Below are 17,647 nucleotides of genomic sequence, written 5' to 3' on the forward strand. Positions count from 1 at the left end.
ATATCCTGATTTCAAACAACTTTCAAATCTTTCCCTTATTTTATACAAGGAAAGAAAACTATATGTCTTCAGTGGGTTTTTTTTAATTTATGTAAAAAATATGTAAATATGGTCTTAATGCACATCTAAATAATTAAACATCATCAAAAATCCCTAGGTGACAGTCATTACTTTCTTTTAAATTCAGTATAGCTGTGCTTTTAGAAAAACTGCTTGCAGCTAAGACCGGCTATATTGTAAGGTACGTAAAATCTGCATGCTATATGTAAATCAGTGTTTTTAGTAACATCTAGCCTTCTGTTCCAACAGATTCAAGAAAGTTCTAGGCTGTGGTGCAGATCCCAAGAAGCAAGCTTTTACAAATAAACAGGTATTTAGAAATGCTCAGGCTTACCATAGCAATCAGCAAAGTTTACCAGCAGTTAATCAAAGTATCTTTTGATAAAAGATTCAGCATAACATTGCTCCGGCGTACACACTCCTAGCCAAAAAGATTTCAACTATTTCCAATACAAACAGAGGCAGTGTAAGTGTAGTATGAAGGACTGAGGAGTACAGGCCTTGTGCAGGGTACATGTATATTCAGTGTTGCCATACTAGTGGGCTTTTTTCATAGTTCTGTTAGTATTTGCTCGTTTTCAAAGTTTACAGTTCAAACCGTGTCAAGTTTAGTGTTGTACGGGCCGATTTCTAACTTAGACTCTCTGCAGTCCAAGAGTAAAATGCATTAAGACATGTGAGTAGATTGAGAGACATTGCAAAAGTATGTGAAAGAAAGTATACAGACCACTCACAAGATGTTAAAATGGTTCTGACCTGTGAATAGGTTGTATGTGAAAACTAGACAAGAAAATTAAAATGTAATGTTTAAGTACTAAAAATGCAGAAAAGAAATTTTTATTTGGTTTTGATTTGATTCATGTGCCATTATCAGTACACATGAAGACAACACAGGACATCTGTCCCAGTAACGTGTCTTTAGTAAACCTGAAGTCTCCAATACCATTTTAAAACATCTGCCTTTGCCTCATCTCAGCTGAAGAAAGAGTGTAAGCATTTTGCTTTCCCCTTTTTTTTTTTTAAGATAAAAAAGAATTTGTAAATTGCTTTAATTTATTGAAAGTTGAAAAGCAGGCAGTAAGTGATGAACAGTCTAAAATTGCTACAGATTAAAGATGGTTTATTGTAGGAAATACATTTCTGTACCAGTCACAGTTAAAGGAAACACTATATTTTCCCGAGATTGGCTGCCAGTTCAAGGTCAGAAGCAACACCAGGATCCAGAAGGCATGCCTTTGAAAACAAAGAATAGGGAGCTCTAGTTGATATCTAAAATAAAATTGTATGTTGTCAATGTAACATTAATAAGGTCTTTGAAGTTTTGTTGACATTATCTGAGATAACGAATTTGTTAAAGTATTAGAGTTAATATATTCAGCTTTAAATCCCTATTTCTGATGCCACGGAAGAAAAATTCATATTTTAAATGAGCGTACTTTAGACTATAGTCTTGAGTTTGTTTTTATTCTGTCCGTATGGCATCTGCTGTCACCAGTCAGAAACACAAATCTGCATACAGACTGGGTCAGTTTCATTCACTTCCATCATCTATTTCAGTATCCCCTGGGATACCCATCTTTTTTTTTTTCTTGCCTCTTTCAAAACTGACTGGGTCCAAGAACAGTAGGTCAAAACCACAGCTGAGCAGTTAATTAAAAAAGCAAACATGATTTTAATTTTAAGTGGGTATAATTGTACAGTTAACACCAGAATATTTTCCAAGTACAAAAGAAACTGAACACAACCACAGCTCTTGTCCTTTACTTGGTCCCAAGTTACGGCTTCAGGTAGCTTCCTTGTTTATTTTCTGCTCCTTCTCTTTTGTTGTTGATATAGAGATGCATGGCGCCAGTCAATAGAAATCATCTCTTTTTACACTAAGAAGTTAGTGATGTTCCTAGATCAGTCTCAGACATATAGCTACAGAATGATGACTGAAAGTTGTAATTTTTCTGTAATTACAAAGCAGTGCAGCAATTTAATCCTGATGGGCCTCTTCTGTGCCTTAAGGCTTACCTAGGACTGCTGGCTACAGTGTGCCTTACACCCCAGTTCATATTTCTTTCCTTATCTGCGCCTCGTCCTATCTTCTGTAGCACTTCCCACAGCAGGACAACAAAACATATAAAATGTATGTATTCAGAGAACCGCCTGCTCTCCTAGGCCTCTTCTCTCAGTGGCTTACCTGAGTAAGGAGCCACAAAAACTGTTATTTGTAATCTATCATTTACATAACTCTCCATTTATTGCACCAAGCTGGACATCAAGTTATTCTACTTGAGGAAACAAATGGTCTCTACGTGCACAAAAATCAAGAGTCTCTCTGAAGCACAGATCCAGTCTTGCTACGCTCTGTTCAGTTGGCATAATCATCTTGCCTCAACAGTACCTTTAGGCATCACTGATATTTATCAGATTTGTCTTCTAGAAGCCATTATCGATCTTTTTCCTCAAGCAGTAAATTTTACTTAAACTTCAGAATTACCAAAAAATGTGGCCTATTTTTTCCCCTGTGTATCAGTGACAGTAGATGCTCAGCTATTGCTAAAAACGTAAACATAAAAATAAGCATGACAACCAGTTACAACTGATTAAGCATGGTTAATGAAGGTCGTAATTGTTAGAGGAGAAGTTACAATTTTTTCAGCTTGAGAGAATGACAGACAGGAAATCATTTGGGGATAAAATTATTCAAATCTTTTGGCTAATTTATCTTGCAAGTTACCAAGCTCTTTGCAGTGGTGATTATCACAGATTTTTTTTTTGTTGTTGTTGGTTGGCAGAGTTGTTTGCTTAAGCAAGTGGTCAGATAGTACCTTTCACGACTATTTTTAGGTTTCAATACGATTTTATCACTCTTAATTTTCTTGCAGAGATTTTTTTTTTAAACATAAATAATGTTGGAATCTTTAACCAAACAGCAAGTTTAAAGACTCAAATCTAAGGTATCATGCAATTTCCTGAGACTTACATTGGTCTGTAAGATTTACCCAGCTTACCTTAGAATAGTATTTTTTAGCAGTGGCTTGATCTTGCTGTACACCTCGGCCAAGCTGGAAGCATCGAGCCAAGTAGAAAGCAGCCATAGCAACCCCCTTGGCTATGTATTTAGGAAGACAATCAGTTATCTTTGCTAGCATCTTGATGTCATCATTTTCTGTAACCCTGTTGTGGAATTTACAGCATTAAGTTAGATAATGCTATTTCAAACAATAATTAAAGTTGACCATACATGACTTGACAATGCCTCCTTCCATTTACATCATTAATCCAAAACAAGCTGAAATTTACATGTATGTGGCAACCTGATGAGGATTCTTCTATTGAGTATTTGATTTGAAGTTAGTCTTATTTGGATGTTGTGATAGTAAATACAAAACAAATATGTAACTTTTGCAGTCACTTTCACTATTGTTACATTAGTTATAAAATGCAGCATATTTTATGCTAATTGTTCCTATTTAAAGTATTCCATCAAAATAAATACATATATATGGAAGACAGGCAAAGCTCTTAATTCATACAATTGAGTAACTTCATCTAGTGGAAAGTGTCCCTGCCCACAGCAGGGGGGCTGAGACTAGGTGGTGTTTAAAAGGCCGACCCAAACCAGTCCGTGGTTCTAGAATTCCAACTTCTTGCTAGGATATTGGCAAATCTTAGTAATCTGAAGATCCTGGACTTACTTGAGAGCCTCAGGTTATAAGACCCACTTACGACAACCACTTAAAGCTCAATTATTTTTGATCTTCTGCATGCATCTGCTTGCTGTCACCTTATTTTCAGCATGTTGTTTTTACTAAGAACTATTTTAAGAATCAGGAGGACAAAGTGAACGTTTTTTTTTAACTATCAGGCTATAATTGCCTAGCATTGTTACTCTAGTACTAGGTACATCATTTTCTAAGTGGGAATTGATTTGTTTTTTTTTCTAACTACTGTCTTAAAACAGAAACTCCCGAGCCCCATATCCTTTACAGATACAGTAATTATATGCTGCTTCACACATCATTGTAGTTTGTTGTTGTGTCAAATAGTCACAGACTTGACAAAAAAGTGCAAGTCGCTGCAGTTTGTAGCTACTCTCTGTAAATCAATGTCTGTGAAAGATTATTCTGAACTAACCCCCTGCAAGTCAGGGCTTGTTAAATCACTTTAATGTGTTGAGAGGAATGTTCTCCCACTTAATTTGGTGCCATTAACAAATGCAGTAACACGACAGGAGTAAAAAAAAAATAAAAAAAATATGCAAGCTTATTGGCAAGAACATTCAAATATAATAACGTTAACCTATTACCTCTTTTATGTTTTCTGATGCATAGCATTTTTGCCTTCCTTTCCAAAAGGTGCACAACAGAATGCTCATGCAAATAACAATATCCTGTCAAGTCAGGCAAAAACTCAGTTCAGCGCAGTTGACTTCGAGAACCTACCGTAGCAATGGGTAAGTAGAACTGTGTGGGATAACAAAGTTGTGATTTGAAGTGAAGTATCAGTAGGTGATCTAGACTCCAAATATTAGGCGAGGTTCTACCATACATAATCATGTCATGTTTGTATGTTTGTACATAACGTAACAAACTGCATAGTTGGTGTGAACATAGAAGGAAAAATTTTAGAAGAAAAGGTACCGATGCTTGATACAGCTGGTTGAACTGCTGAGGTTTCTGCCTCAAGGCCAACTGCAATCCCAGTTAAGTGGAACTGATTTCAAGTATGGTGGCAGTATCTTTTGGTACAGAAATTGTCACTTCTGGCTGTATAGGGGATTTCATTGCTATTTTCTGCAATCACAATTGCAGCTGATGAAGTGCACTGTTTACTTGTCTGAATAATCCACCATGTAGTTATTGACTGGAGGGGATGCATTCCAAGCAAGACAAGCTAGACTGGACTGAATGGCTGTCAGTCTACTTAAAGTGCAAAAGGAAAGAAACAGTTCAGAGAGAAAACAATCCTTCTCAGCAATGAGTATAGCAAACATCATTCACCTGAACTACTGAATTACCGGAGGTACTGCTGTGCAGTGACATATATATACAAGGGTGCAGCTTTTCTAAGAGGGTAAGTTGTGACATGTTTATTGCTGGGCAGCAGCAGCTTTATAAACATACCACAGAAAGCATGGATAATACTATGTGTAGCTTGTATAAGTAGGCACTCATGTCTGCATCTTATTTCCAGCAAATTGAAATCTGACGGACAGATTGAATTTTTAACCATATACTGGCCAGCTCTGGAGGTTTGTTGCAGAAGTATGCTGTTGATCAGCTATAGAACTGTCACGAACGTTGCTTTTCTCCTCCATGAGTAGTTCAAGATACAGAAACTCGATACAGACTGGCTATTTTAAATATTGCAGCCTATAACAGAAGTTGCTATTTCTGCAGCACACAAACCACGCCAGAGTATGTAGAGCAGTGAGTCCCACAGCGATTGCCTGTGAAAAGGTCGGTCAGTGCTGCCTAATTGTGGCTCAGAGCTGTACCTCTACGCAATCACCAGAAACTGCTTGCATGCAGATGCCTTTTTTTTTTTTTTTTGCCCAGGCTTCAAAATGCCTGTGCAGTACACATCCCTGTAAGCAGCAACAGAAAACTAAAGGGTGGTAACTTGGTACTGTGTGCAGCAGCTACTTGTAGGTCCCAGGCTGTGCTACTCACAGTGCTTAATGCAGGATCCCAGGCAGTATCAATGCTTGCTTTTCCTGTAAATGACACAGGTACTGGACCAAAGCACGCTGAGCCACAGAGCAAGGGAAATGATGGGATGTAAGATGGTGGGAATGCTTGTATTCTTTGCAGTACTGGAGGGGTGAGGTGGAGATAGATGAGTGGTTGCAGAACCATGCTGCTGTGGCAGACACCACAGAGAATGAGGCATCTTGGACCCTGGTGACCCACAAAAGCAGGACTCTGCTTCAGTCTACACCTTCCTGTATCTCAACCGAAAAAGTATATGAAGCTTTAACAGCTGTAGACAACCACAAGCAAGGTCAGCAAGGAGAAACTAACAGCAGCACGCAGTGGACGCCGAAAAAAGGAACAAGTGCTTGTAGTAGGTGACTGTTAAGGGGTACTGAGGTGCCCATCTGCCAGCCTGACAGGGAAGTCACGAGAGGTATGCTGCCTTCCAGGAGCTGAGGTCCAAGGTGTTGCCAAGAGGGTGCCACAGCTTGTCACGAGCACAGACTACTATCCATTGCTACTTTTTCATGTTGTTTTGAATGACACTGCAAGCTGGAACCTGGACAGAGTCAAGGAAGGCTACAAAAAAGCCCTGGAGGTGCAAGTGAAAAAGTATTGGTGCCCAAGTTACCTTTTCTTCCATTTTACCAGACTAGGAAAGGGTGCAGCCAGAAATACACGGTGCAACCCAACTTCTGGCTTTGTGGCTGGTGCTGTCATGAGGGTTTTGGCTTTTATGACAATGGGATGTTCTTTGATGACTGTAGCCTGTAAGGAGGGTTGGGATCACCCGTCTAGAAGAGGCGAGGGAATCTCTGGCAGCAGGCTGGCCAGCTTGGTGAGGCAGGCTTTAAACTGAAGGACCTGGGGGGCAGGGTACAAAGTGGCAATGCTTGTGCCATTACAACCAGCTGTGGAATAAGCCAGACCAACCAGAGCGGCGACAAATGTTCCTTGGGTGCCTCCCAAGATGAGAACCAGAAGACCAGCAACTTCAAGTGTATGTATACCAGTGCATGCAGCCTGGGCAACAGCAGGAGAACTGGAGATCCACACCCTGTCAGAAAGATACCGTATCGTAGGAATAACTGAAATGTGGTGAGGCAGCTCACCTGACTGGAGAATCATGATGAACGGTTATAGGCTGTTCCTGTAAAGACTGGCAGGGAAGAAGAGGAGGATTCATGCTTTATATTATGGAGAACCTTGGATGTATAGAAGTCAGCTACGATGATTGTGGAAACCCTATCAAATGCCTCTGGGTCAAGATCAGAGGGGGATCTAACAGTTGGTGTCTGCTGTCAACCCTTTACACCAAGACAGTAAGGCCAGCAAAGCAGTATTTGGGTTACTTAAGCTTCAGGTCACCAGAACCTGGTTCTTATGGGTGACTTCAACTACCCAGACGTTTGTTGGAAGAACAGTACAGCAGCTCACATGTCATCCATTAGCTTCCTGGAATGCATAGAGAACTGCTTCCTCATACAAATGTTAGATATGCCAACCAGGAACGAGGCATTGCTGGACTTGCTACTCACAAACCAAGAAAATGTGCTTTGTAAATATTTCTGTTAGTCATAGCCTTGGCTGCAGTGATCATAATATTGTCAAGTTTGGGATCCTGCTGAGCACGCTGGAGGTTAGTACTAAAACACAGGCGGTATGTTTTAGAAGAGCAAACCAGCTCGCTCAGAGCTCATTTGGGAAGGACTCTGTGGGAAGCTTCCATGGAGGATAAAGGAGAAAGTGAGTGCTAGGCATTTTTCAAGAATGTTGTCCTGGAAGCAGTAAAACTGCTCATCCCCTTTAAAGGTAAGGGAAGTAGGTGGAGCAAGATACCCCTTTGGCTTAACTGCAAGCTTCTGAGCCTGCTCAAAACCAAAAGAGAAGCATATCAGAGACGGAAAAGCAGATGAGTACCCATTGAGAGCTACAGGGGCATTGCCAGGGCACACAGAGATGCAGTTAGAAAAGCAAAAGCTCAGCTCGAATTGGGATTGGCCAGAGATGTCAAAAACTACAAGAAATGTTTCTCCGGGTACATAAATAACAAGCAGAAATAGAAGGAAAATATTGGCCTACTGTTAAATGGAGAGGTAAGTTAGTTGCCAGTGATACTGAAAAGGGAGAAATTCTCAACACTTTCTTCAGCTCTGTCTTTACCAGCCCTGTTGGGCCCCAGGCCTTGGGAACAAAAATCTGGACTAAGGCAAACACAGACCCACCATTGGTGAAGGAGGAGTTGGTATGTGAACTATTACAGGAGGTTGACCCCTACAAATGGATGGACCATGACAACATCCACCTGAAGGTGTTAAGAGAGCTGACCGATGTCATTGTGAGGCCATAATCTTTGAGAAGTCATGGAGATGGGGGGATGTCCCAGAAGACTGGAAGAAAGCTAATATCACCCTTGTCTACAGGAAGAGCTTAAAGGACAATCCAGGAAATTACAGGCCCATCAGTCTTACCTCAGTCTTAATTCAGTCCCTGGGAAAGTTACGGAGCGAATCCCCCTGGGAGCCATCGCAAATCAAATGAAGCATGTGATTGGGAAAAGCCAGCACAGGTTCACCAAGGGCAAATGGTGCTTGACAATCCTGATTGCCTTCCATGACAAAGTAACCTGCTTGGTTGATGCGAGGTGAGCAGTGGACATTGTCTACCTGGATTTCTTCAAGGCTTTTGATGCTGTTTCCCACAGCCTTCTCCTAGAGAAACTGATGTGTTGCAGTCTGGACAAGTGTGGTGCGGTGGGGGCGGGGGGAACTGGCTGACAGGCTGCGCCCAGAGCCGGGTGGTAAGCGACTCCTTTTCATGCTGGCAGCCTGTCACAAGTGGGGTCCCCCAGGGATCGATATTGGGGCCAACACTGTTTCATAACTTCATAAGTGATCTGGATGATGGGATCAAGTGTACCCTGATCAAGTTTGCCAATGAAACCAAACTGAGTGGGGGAGTGGATGCTTCGGAAGGGAGAGCCACCCTGCAGGAAGGCCTGGATAGGCTGGAAGAGTGGGCTAACAAGAAATTTATGAAGTTCAACAAGGACAAGTGTAAGGTCTTGCACCTGGGAAAACATAATCCATGAGTGCAGCACAGCCTGGGATCTACCCAGCTGGGGAGCAGCTCTGTGGAAAGGGATCTGGGGAATCTGATGGGCAACAAGCTCAACAGGAGCAAACAAGGGCATTGCCAGCAGAGACAAAGAAGTCGTTATCCCACTCTGCTCAGTGCTGGTAAGGCCACACCTGGAATACTGTGTTCAGTTTTGGTCCCTGCTAGACAAGAAAGATGTGTACAGGCTGGAGCGTGTCCAGAGAAGGGCCACAAAGATGATCAGAGGACTGGGAAGGCTGAGAGAACTGGGTTTGTTCAGCCTTCAGAAAAGGAGGCTTAGGGGAGACCTTATCACCATGTTCCAGTATTTAAAGGGTGGCTGCAAAGAAGGTGGGGACTTCCTTTTTCCAACACTTTATGTGGAAAAGAGGTACAAGTTACTTCTGTGGAGATTCTGATTGAACACGAGGAAAACTTTTCACAGTGAGCCATTGGAATAATCTCCCCAGGGAAGTGGTAGATTCCCCAACACTGGAAAATTTTAAGATTCAGCTGAAGAGGGTGCTGAGCCATCTTGTCTAGACAGTACTTTTGCTAAGAAAGGTTGGACCAGGTGATCCTTGAGGTCCCTTTCAAGCTGGGATTCTATGATTGTAGGGGTTTAAAAGGGACTGGTGAAGGCAGGAGCCTAGAGGAGATTGTGAACTGAGGAGACAGGAAGGCAGGGTTGCATGTGGACTTCTGCTTGGTCTAGTTGGCATTCTAGTTCAAGACTCTCTTGTTTCACAGGATCAGAAAGAAAAGTTCAACTGTACTAAGTAATTAAGAACCTTATAGTATTAATTTCATCTGTGATCATCCCTCTTTGAAGATGAAGTTTTGCAATTCATTATCTCAACTGTTTCTTTCTCTTGAGTTAGAGAGACAAGAGTATGAAATTACTAATCATTTTAATCCAAGTTACATGGTCTTACATGAATAACCATAATAAAAGATACAGCAAAATTAACTTTACCTTTTGGCTAATGCAGCAGCTGTTGTATAGAATTTTCGGTTGTAATAATATTCCACCAGATGGCCTTGAGCGTAGATGTTTCCACGTTCTGCTGCTTCTCTCAAATACTCCAAAGCAGCTTTGGTGTTTTGATGTACACCTTGTCCATAGAGATACATAAGACCAAGTGCTCCCTGTGATTCTAGATTTCCGTTGCCACACGCTTCTGAATGCCAGAAAAAGGCCTAAACAAGAGGCACAAAGTTGAGAATATATTTACTTTAGCTGCTTCTGTTGCATACTGTTTACATAAAAGCTTTTACATCAACCATCCTGTAAGAAGTGCTTATACATAAAAGAAAGCAGAATCCTTCTAAGGGTTTTAAACTTGTGTCATTTATGGTCAGAGATGTCAATCAGTGACACCTGCTTGATTTGTGAAGGTTACCAAAGCTGACAAATTCATTCCATCATTCTCACAGATACTCATATTAAAAATAAAGTTTTAAAAAAATATATAATCTTGGCTGGCAGTGTCAAGTGAGTCAAAATGAGGGATTCTGGCTGTTCATACAGGCTTACATGAGTAATAATGCCTACCAGTACTTGAAATTCAACTTTCAGAGTCAAATACATCACTGTAATCTTCCTGTGAAATTTGAAATTATTTGAGACTTATGACACTGAAAAGGTAGAAGTGGGCCTTACCTTCTTCAGATCTTTTACATCTGATGCAGAATAAAGCATTCCTAAAGTACTCTGGGCCTTTATGCTTGCTTTTGGATTTCCGTGGTCTGCAGCAATAAGCCATAACCTAAGAAAACGGGGACAAAGGAAGCTGTAAGTAACACAGCATCTTATATTCATCAGGAAAACTGCTGACTGCCATTACCTTTCGGCCTCTTCAGTTGACTGCTTAACACCACATCCTTCATAATATGCTCTGCCAAGATTGTATGCAGCTGCGAACTTCAAGTGTCTTGCTTTCGGAGAATCAGAGTAGAATATTTTCTTCATGTATTCCACTCCTCTTTCCTAAAATTGAGACATTTTAGTCATTACACTCAGACTGCAAAGAGGATGAAATAAAGAGCCTGAGAATCCACTAACTTCTGTGAGACAGGTAATTTTTTCCGCTTTGAAGGAAGTCTGAGGCATATTGGCTGGACAGTCTGGAGAACACTGTCATACCAAAGCAGAACTCATCTTTGGTTACTAATCAGAACCTGGATTTTTGATTCTCAATGTATTTTTAATGTGAAACATTTCCTTATAAATGTTCATCTGATATTATAGTACTCTTCTTCGCTGATAAAAATTTTCTGAAAAATATTCTTGTTCTTACATACATTAATGTCACATCCTAAACTTGCTATGTTTTCAATTTTAGACCTCTCTAAACTTTTTCATATTGCATAGTGTATCTGAAATCATAAAACAACTTTAGCAGGAGGCAAAGTGATACAATAGCACGCTCCAAAGTCCTTCCATTAAAAATATGTTTGATTCATAATGGACGACAAAAGAATAATGTTAGATAAGCAAGTGGACAACATTGCATATGAGGAGCTGTATCGTCTATCATCCAAGGGCCTCAGAAGTGTTTTGGAAACAAGATTTACACTGTTGCAATTTAGCATTGACATCCTGTTTAAATACAGTAGAATTAGCCCTTTATAAAAGGTTTCTTTTTTATTCACCTCTCATAATACACAAAAATGAAACTTTACTGAAATGTTTATTTGTGGCTAAACCAATATGGTAATTATACAGGCATACAGAACAAGCAAACCGCCTCTGAAAACCAGCAAAATATTTTCTGCTCTGCTGACAATCCTGTAAGCATCAGAGAAGAGTCTGGTGTGTTAATATACTGTTTAATTCATCATTTTGCCCTTCCATCTTGTTATCTACCCTTTCTTTCATCCTATCATCTTCAATAAATGTAATCTTTTCTTTTTATTATAGCAATTCATTCCTTTATCTTCCTTTTTTGTAATGTAATTCTTGAATTTTGAGTTTTCAAACTTTTGCAAATGTAATTCTTCATTTGCCTGATTTAAAAATATTACTTCAACCACTGGCAAAAGCGCAATCTTCTTTAGCATCCATGTTAAGAGAACAGAAAGTACCTTAAAAACATCTTTGTGCAACAGCTGTTTTACACTTTGAAATATAGTTATTGATTTTCATTTTTACGCATTTTATTTTAATTTGTATGTACTGCTTATTAGAAATTAAGATTAATAGCAATTTTTAAACATAGCTTCCACACAAAGTACAAACAAACCCTCAGAAGTTGTATTTTAAAATCCAAATTAAGTTTTTCAGACAAACCAATTTTATAGCCATTTTTTAGAACACCTTCAGCCCAGAACCCCTCTCTTTAATGATTCTTTGTAAATATCTGTACTTTATGAAACTAATTCTAAATCAAAGACTTCATTTTAAACTACATAATCATGCTTACAAAGCAGCTTTTAATAATACCAGCTAACGTTTAAAGTAAAAAGCATACAGCTAGATTACTCACAGGGTCTTCTTTAGTGCCTAGCCCATCATAATGCATTACACCAAGCTGATACATGGCTTGAAAATCAGTATCCTTGATTTTTTCAAATTGTATTAATGCTTCTTCATACAATCCCTGGGAAAGACAGCATAAACAATGCACTACACAGAACAAAGAGTACATACAGCAGCTTAATTTTCCAGTGTATACTCTCTTACAGTTTTTCAACCTGGAGCATTTCCCCTCATGAAGAAAGGAAAAAGAATTGCAACCATAGAAGTGGCAGAAAACAGAAATATAACTAAGTCAGTAACCGCAAGGAAGTTGGATAGGGTGGAAGCACTTTGGACTTTCAAACAGGTTTTCATTCATTTTATATATATATTACAAAAATCCTAAATATAAGCACTGGTATACAATCATCTCTGAAATTAAGACATTCTGACAACCTTCTCCTTCCCCCAGATATAGTCTTCTTAGTTTAAGGAGATAAGAATCTAATTCAGATGCCCTGCCCTATCCATCTGACATCCTTAACTTAGGTGAGCTATTCTTCTACCTCCAGGGTTTAAGAGTCTGCTTTTACATCTCAGTTAAGGGTTGGTTTCACAAAGGCTAAACTTGCATGTCTGAAGACTTTATGGACCCAGCTGCCTGCCCCACACTTCCTATGAAAGCATCACCTGCAACCGCAGAGATACTTTCACTTCTAAGAAAGAATCTTGGAGAGTATATGCTTCTGCATTAAGTCAAAGAAACTATATTTAAAAATACACAAACAACTGTAATTTAACAGTTAACTGAGCCTGCTGTCCTTACTAAAATATTTTTATGCATGCTAGGTAAAAACAATACTGAAATTAAAATGCTCTTCTCCATACTTTTCCTTCAAGTTTTTTGTATGTTTTGATAATACCAGACTGCAAAAGCTTAGAACTGCGCAGTAGTCAGTCAAACATCCTCACAATGACAAAATGCCCCTTGTTAATACTGTCCAAACTATTAATTGTCTCAGGAGCTTAGCCATTATGACTGTGTGGGCTTTGTTTTTTTAAAGAACTCTGGGGAAAAAAAAACAACCACCAAGTGCCTTTTTACAACCAGCTGGCCTGAGCATCAGAAAAAGAAGTGTGGGAGGCACCTGTACCTGAGAATTTAGTGCTGTAAGGGGTCATATGACTCTGATCAGGCAGTGATGTTTTTTCTAACACCTGAAATTGCAGTACTATGAGAATATGCATTTTTAGGCACTACAGACTTACGTACAAAAATCTGGAAATCAAAATCTGCTCAAAGAATAAATTTAGGGATGGACAGCAAGATATAACATGGACATCCAAGCCAGCTCATCAAGAAAGACAAGTCTTCTGCTCTGGATGGGGTCAGCCATGATCATGCTAAAATCAGGCCATTCATTAACAGAAACATTAAGGACAGGGCCCAGGAAGCAGAAACCCTGAGTGAGTGAATTCTGCCCCTGCTGCAAACCCTGAGACTGATTTACAGCGTGCCACTAGTTGCATTATACACAATACCGAATCCATGCGCATCATATTTGAAGATACGTGAGTTGGTGCTCGTAATACATTCTTTTCCATCTTCCTGAACTGAGTTATTCTAATTTTCACAAGGAATTGTGGTTTAAGCTCACCTGCCAGCCAGTCTGGCCCTGTTCCCTGAGCATTTACTTTCAAATCCATGGGTGACCGAAGCGGGCAGGGACAAGATAACGTGTTTCAACTTGTTGCATCAAAACTAGTGGCTAGGTAGGGGACAAAGATGGAAAGCTGTGCCTTGTGTCAGGGACCAGTACCGTGTAACTGAAAATGCAGAGTGTTGTGTTTGGTCAGTCAGCTGGTCAAGAAGCAGCTGGGCTTGGAAGTCAGCTGTAGGGGTAAACCGCTGCTTGGCTTACCTGGTCCTTGGGAGACTGGGAGGCAACTGGAAGGCACCACTAGATGCTTGGGAAAGTGTAGGAAAACCTTATTTAGGGGGAACACCTTGTGATTTTCACCAGGAGAAAAAAAAAGACACAGGCATCTCTTGTAGGTTTTTTTTAAAGGTCTCTCTTTTCCCAAGGAAACAGTATTGAAAATTGTCAGCTTTATAATATTTACTTAGAAGAAGGAAAGCACAAACCTCTTCATAGTACAGTTGTCCTTTCAGAAAAGGTGCCAGAGGATCTCCACCTGCCGCTCTCCTCTCCAGCACCTCCGCTGCCTTGGCAAACAGAGCCATGCGGCTGCCGTGCCCTGCTGACAAACAGACATGCATTGGGCTGGGTTTTTTTCCCAAAACAGATGGAACAGCATCAGTAAACACACTGAGTGTCTGAAGCTGGTGGGGTCACTTCTTACTGCGTTTTTTAAGACTAAGGCGCCAGCGAGGGCTATTTTATAGAAGGGAGAAGCTCCGTGCCGCCAGCCTGACCCTTGCTGCCGCGAAGAGCCTGGAGACGAACCAGAACAGGAGCGGGGCCTGCACGTCGCAGAGCACCTTTCGGTGCGGGCTGGAAGCAGCGAGGCAGGGGGAGCCCACCGGGGTCGGGGTCGGCCGGGCAGGCCGCTGCCTACCTGGCTCCCGAGGGGCGGGCGGGGCCCGGGGCGGGCGCTCTCTGCGCGGCTCCATCGCGCCCCGGCGGCCTCCCGGAGGGGCGAGGGGCGGCCCCGCCGCCGCCGCCTCCGCCGCCTCCGCCCCCGCCCGGTCGCGGTTGCCGGGCAGCGCCGCCGCGGGCCTGCGGGGGGCTCGGCCGGCCTGTGAAGCAGCCGTTGGCGGGTGTCCCCCGCGCTGCCCCGGGGAACCGAGCTCCACAACCCGAGCAGGTTCGTGACTGCGGCGCCGGGTGCAGCGCGCACAGCGTTTCAACGAGCAGCCCGGTACTCGTTATACAAAGCCCCGCATGTACATCAGGTTTCCGAACATGCATCTCCTCCCTCTGGCGCCTCTTCAACACGTACTTTTCATCTCCTTGGGCAGTTACCTGAATTTCTTGTTTATCTTTGCATATATTAGCAGTTATTTAATTTCTGTTACCTTAAAGCACCTGCTGGCTAACGATGAGCCCTTCCTTATTGCCCACCCTGTGCTGGGTTTAATCTGTATCAGCGTGATCCCGGGTGGGGGATCCACCACCTTCAGGGTGGCAGCTATTTGGTTGCTGATCTATTCCTACCACAATTATTTTACCCTGGTTTGTTTTCTTTCAGCAGTTAGCATGTCCTGGTCAGAAGGCTCCTTATTTCCATTCCTGTGGAGCTCATCTACGTCGGAACTACCTGTCCCTTCTCCAAGTCTATCTTCTTTCTCAGGTAGCTGGTGGCCAGGCCATGTGGGCACAGGTGACAAGGTAGGACAGGCTGTGCTTTGGGGACCCACAGGACCTCACCTGCTACCGCCTGGGCTGGCTGCAAATTAAATTTAGAAGCCCAAAGTGCTCGACTGAAAGTAAATACAGGCAAGCCCAGGAACAGTGAGTGCAGTTCAGTTAATGAGGGCACTAGGCTGCGAAGCTTCGGTCTGCCAAATGGCACTTAACTTCCAGGGGCCAGAAACTGTTCGTTGTCATTTAGTTGGTTTCCCCCATATAGATACTACGGTATTTTGAGGGATAATTGAGGAAAGATGCTGTTTGTAGCTGGTTTCTCCCAAAATGTAAGGCATTGTTTCCACTTCTGTTGGTAGCTTCTGGCTGTGTCTTCTGTAAAAAGGGATATAAGACCAAAATGCATCAAGAGGGCTTTTAAAATAATCTTTAGCTGCATTCCCAGCTGTTTTTTTTTTTTCTTTTTTCTTTTCCTTCCCCCCAGATGATTATCATCCTTCCATTTTTGGCATCGCAATCTGTTTCTATAGCAACAGGGACGGAGGCAACAGTCAAAACAAGAGAGTAATGCTTGTGGATTTGTGTGGTTAAACCTGTGTGGTTAAACCTGTGGGCTCCGCAGGATGTTTTCCAACAGACACAACTGACGTAAAGCGCCAAAAAACTCCTAAAACACATCCTGGTTCATTTTGCATAGATGATACAGCCTAAGAAGCTTACAGGAAATGAAACTTTTTTCTTAATTCATCAACGAACGACTTGATTTAGCAGGCAGAGTGAAGAACAGTCTGAAAGCAAGGACACCCTTCAGCAAAGGCAGTTAATGCTGGGCTGCATTGCTGCTTTTGATGCTGAAGGGTGTGAGATTCAACGCCAGGCCTTGGTTTATTTATCTGATTACTTACAACCATTTATTAAGACCAGTTTTTCCAATTTAGTTTTCCTGACACCTATGCAAGATGTGTGGTCTGGGATACAAAGCACAGAGGAAATTTTAGTGAGTTGTGTTCCAGAACAGCTGTAGCTGGGAAGCCTTGCCCTTAAGTGGCACCTGGGCTGGGCCGTAGGAAATAGATCGGAATTGTTACATCTCTGTTTATAACCAATAGAAGTATCGGTTATTCAGAGGCAGAAGAGTTTTGCAGGCACTAATGAGGTGAGAAAAATGTGACAAAAGCTCAAGAACTAATGAATAGTGAGAATTTGAAGAGAGTTGTGGCTGGCAGTATGCGAGGGTTTGTGTAAGTGGTTAGGCTGGAAAGATGGGATTCCTCAGGTGCAGCTTGAAACCTATGAATTGCTGAGGTCAGGTAGGGGAGGGAAGATCTTAAAAAACAAAACAAAACAACAACAACAAAAAACCAACAAGCTCTTGGCTGATCCAATCCAAGACTATTCAGTGTTAAACTACTTCTGGATATGTGTGTTTTCTGAAGAGTCTTTATAGTTGCATAAACAACAACTGTGGATTTCTGGCATCTGCGCAGAGGTATTTCATCCCTGAAAATGCATAGTTAGAAGTGTAGGGATTTTATTTGTTTATTAACTAATTTGCTTGGCTAGCTGTTCAGGAAAAAAAAATGTTTGGTAATTACACAGGTCTATTTCTTTCTGTATGAGAGGAGAGGTGAAAACTGTCACTTAATGAAATAATTTTGCTGAACTGATACATTACCTATTTACCTGGATTTCTGCGCTTTTAAAAATTACACATTCCACTACTTAAATAATTTATATTTGCTTTCCCCAACGAGAAGCAGGAAGTAGTTGTTGTAATGTTTGCACATGTATTTCAGGACTATGTATACCCTAAAGGAACACTATTAGTCTTCTTTTCCCCTAACTTTATCAAAACATGCAATTTTTTTTAAAACAATATATGACTTTTGACCACCACCACCCCCCTTTTTTTTTTAAATTATTCTAGTTGTTATGAATAACTGCCATAAGAAACATGTAGGGATCTGACACAGAAGGAAATGCTACAGTGCTAAGGAAACAGTATTGTATAC

The 17,647-nt window shown here is 41.3% G+C and overlaps 1 protein-coding gene across 1 annotated transcript; it reads right to left on the reverse strand.

The window, feature by feature from the left end:
- Positions 1–89: 89 nt before the first annotated feature.
- LOC121094257 (LRP2 binding protein) lies at positions 90–13,325 on the reverse strand. The gene is made up of 6 exons (XM_040607657.1): positions 12,335–13,325; positions 10,694–10,836; positions 10,510–10,615; positions 9,823–10,046; positions 3,060–3,225; positions 90–1,293 (listed from the first exon to the last, which is right to left on the reverse strand). Exons 1-6 carry the CDS (start codon positions 12,494–12,496, stop codon positions 1,228–1,230), a joined length of 867 nt encoding a protein of 288 aa, XP_040463591.1. The 5' UTR covers positions 12,497–13,325; the 3' UTR covers positions 90–1,227.
- Between the last annotated feature and the right edge of the window lie 4,322 nt (positions 13,326–17,647).

The sequence above is a fragment of the Falco naumanni genome, chromosome 1 (genome assembly GCF_017639655.2).
Source record: "Falco naumanni isolate bFalNau1 chromosome 1, bFalNau1.pat, whole genome shotgun sequence".
In the NCBI taxonomy this organism is placed as follows: Eukaryota; Metazoa; Chordata; class Aves; order Falconiformes; family Falconidae; genus Falco; species Falco naumanni.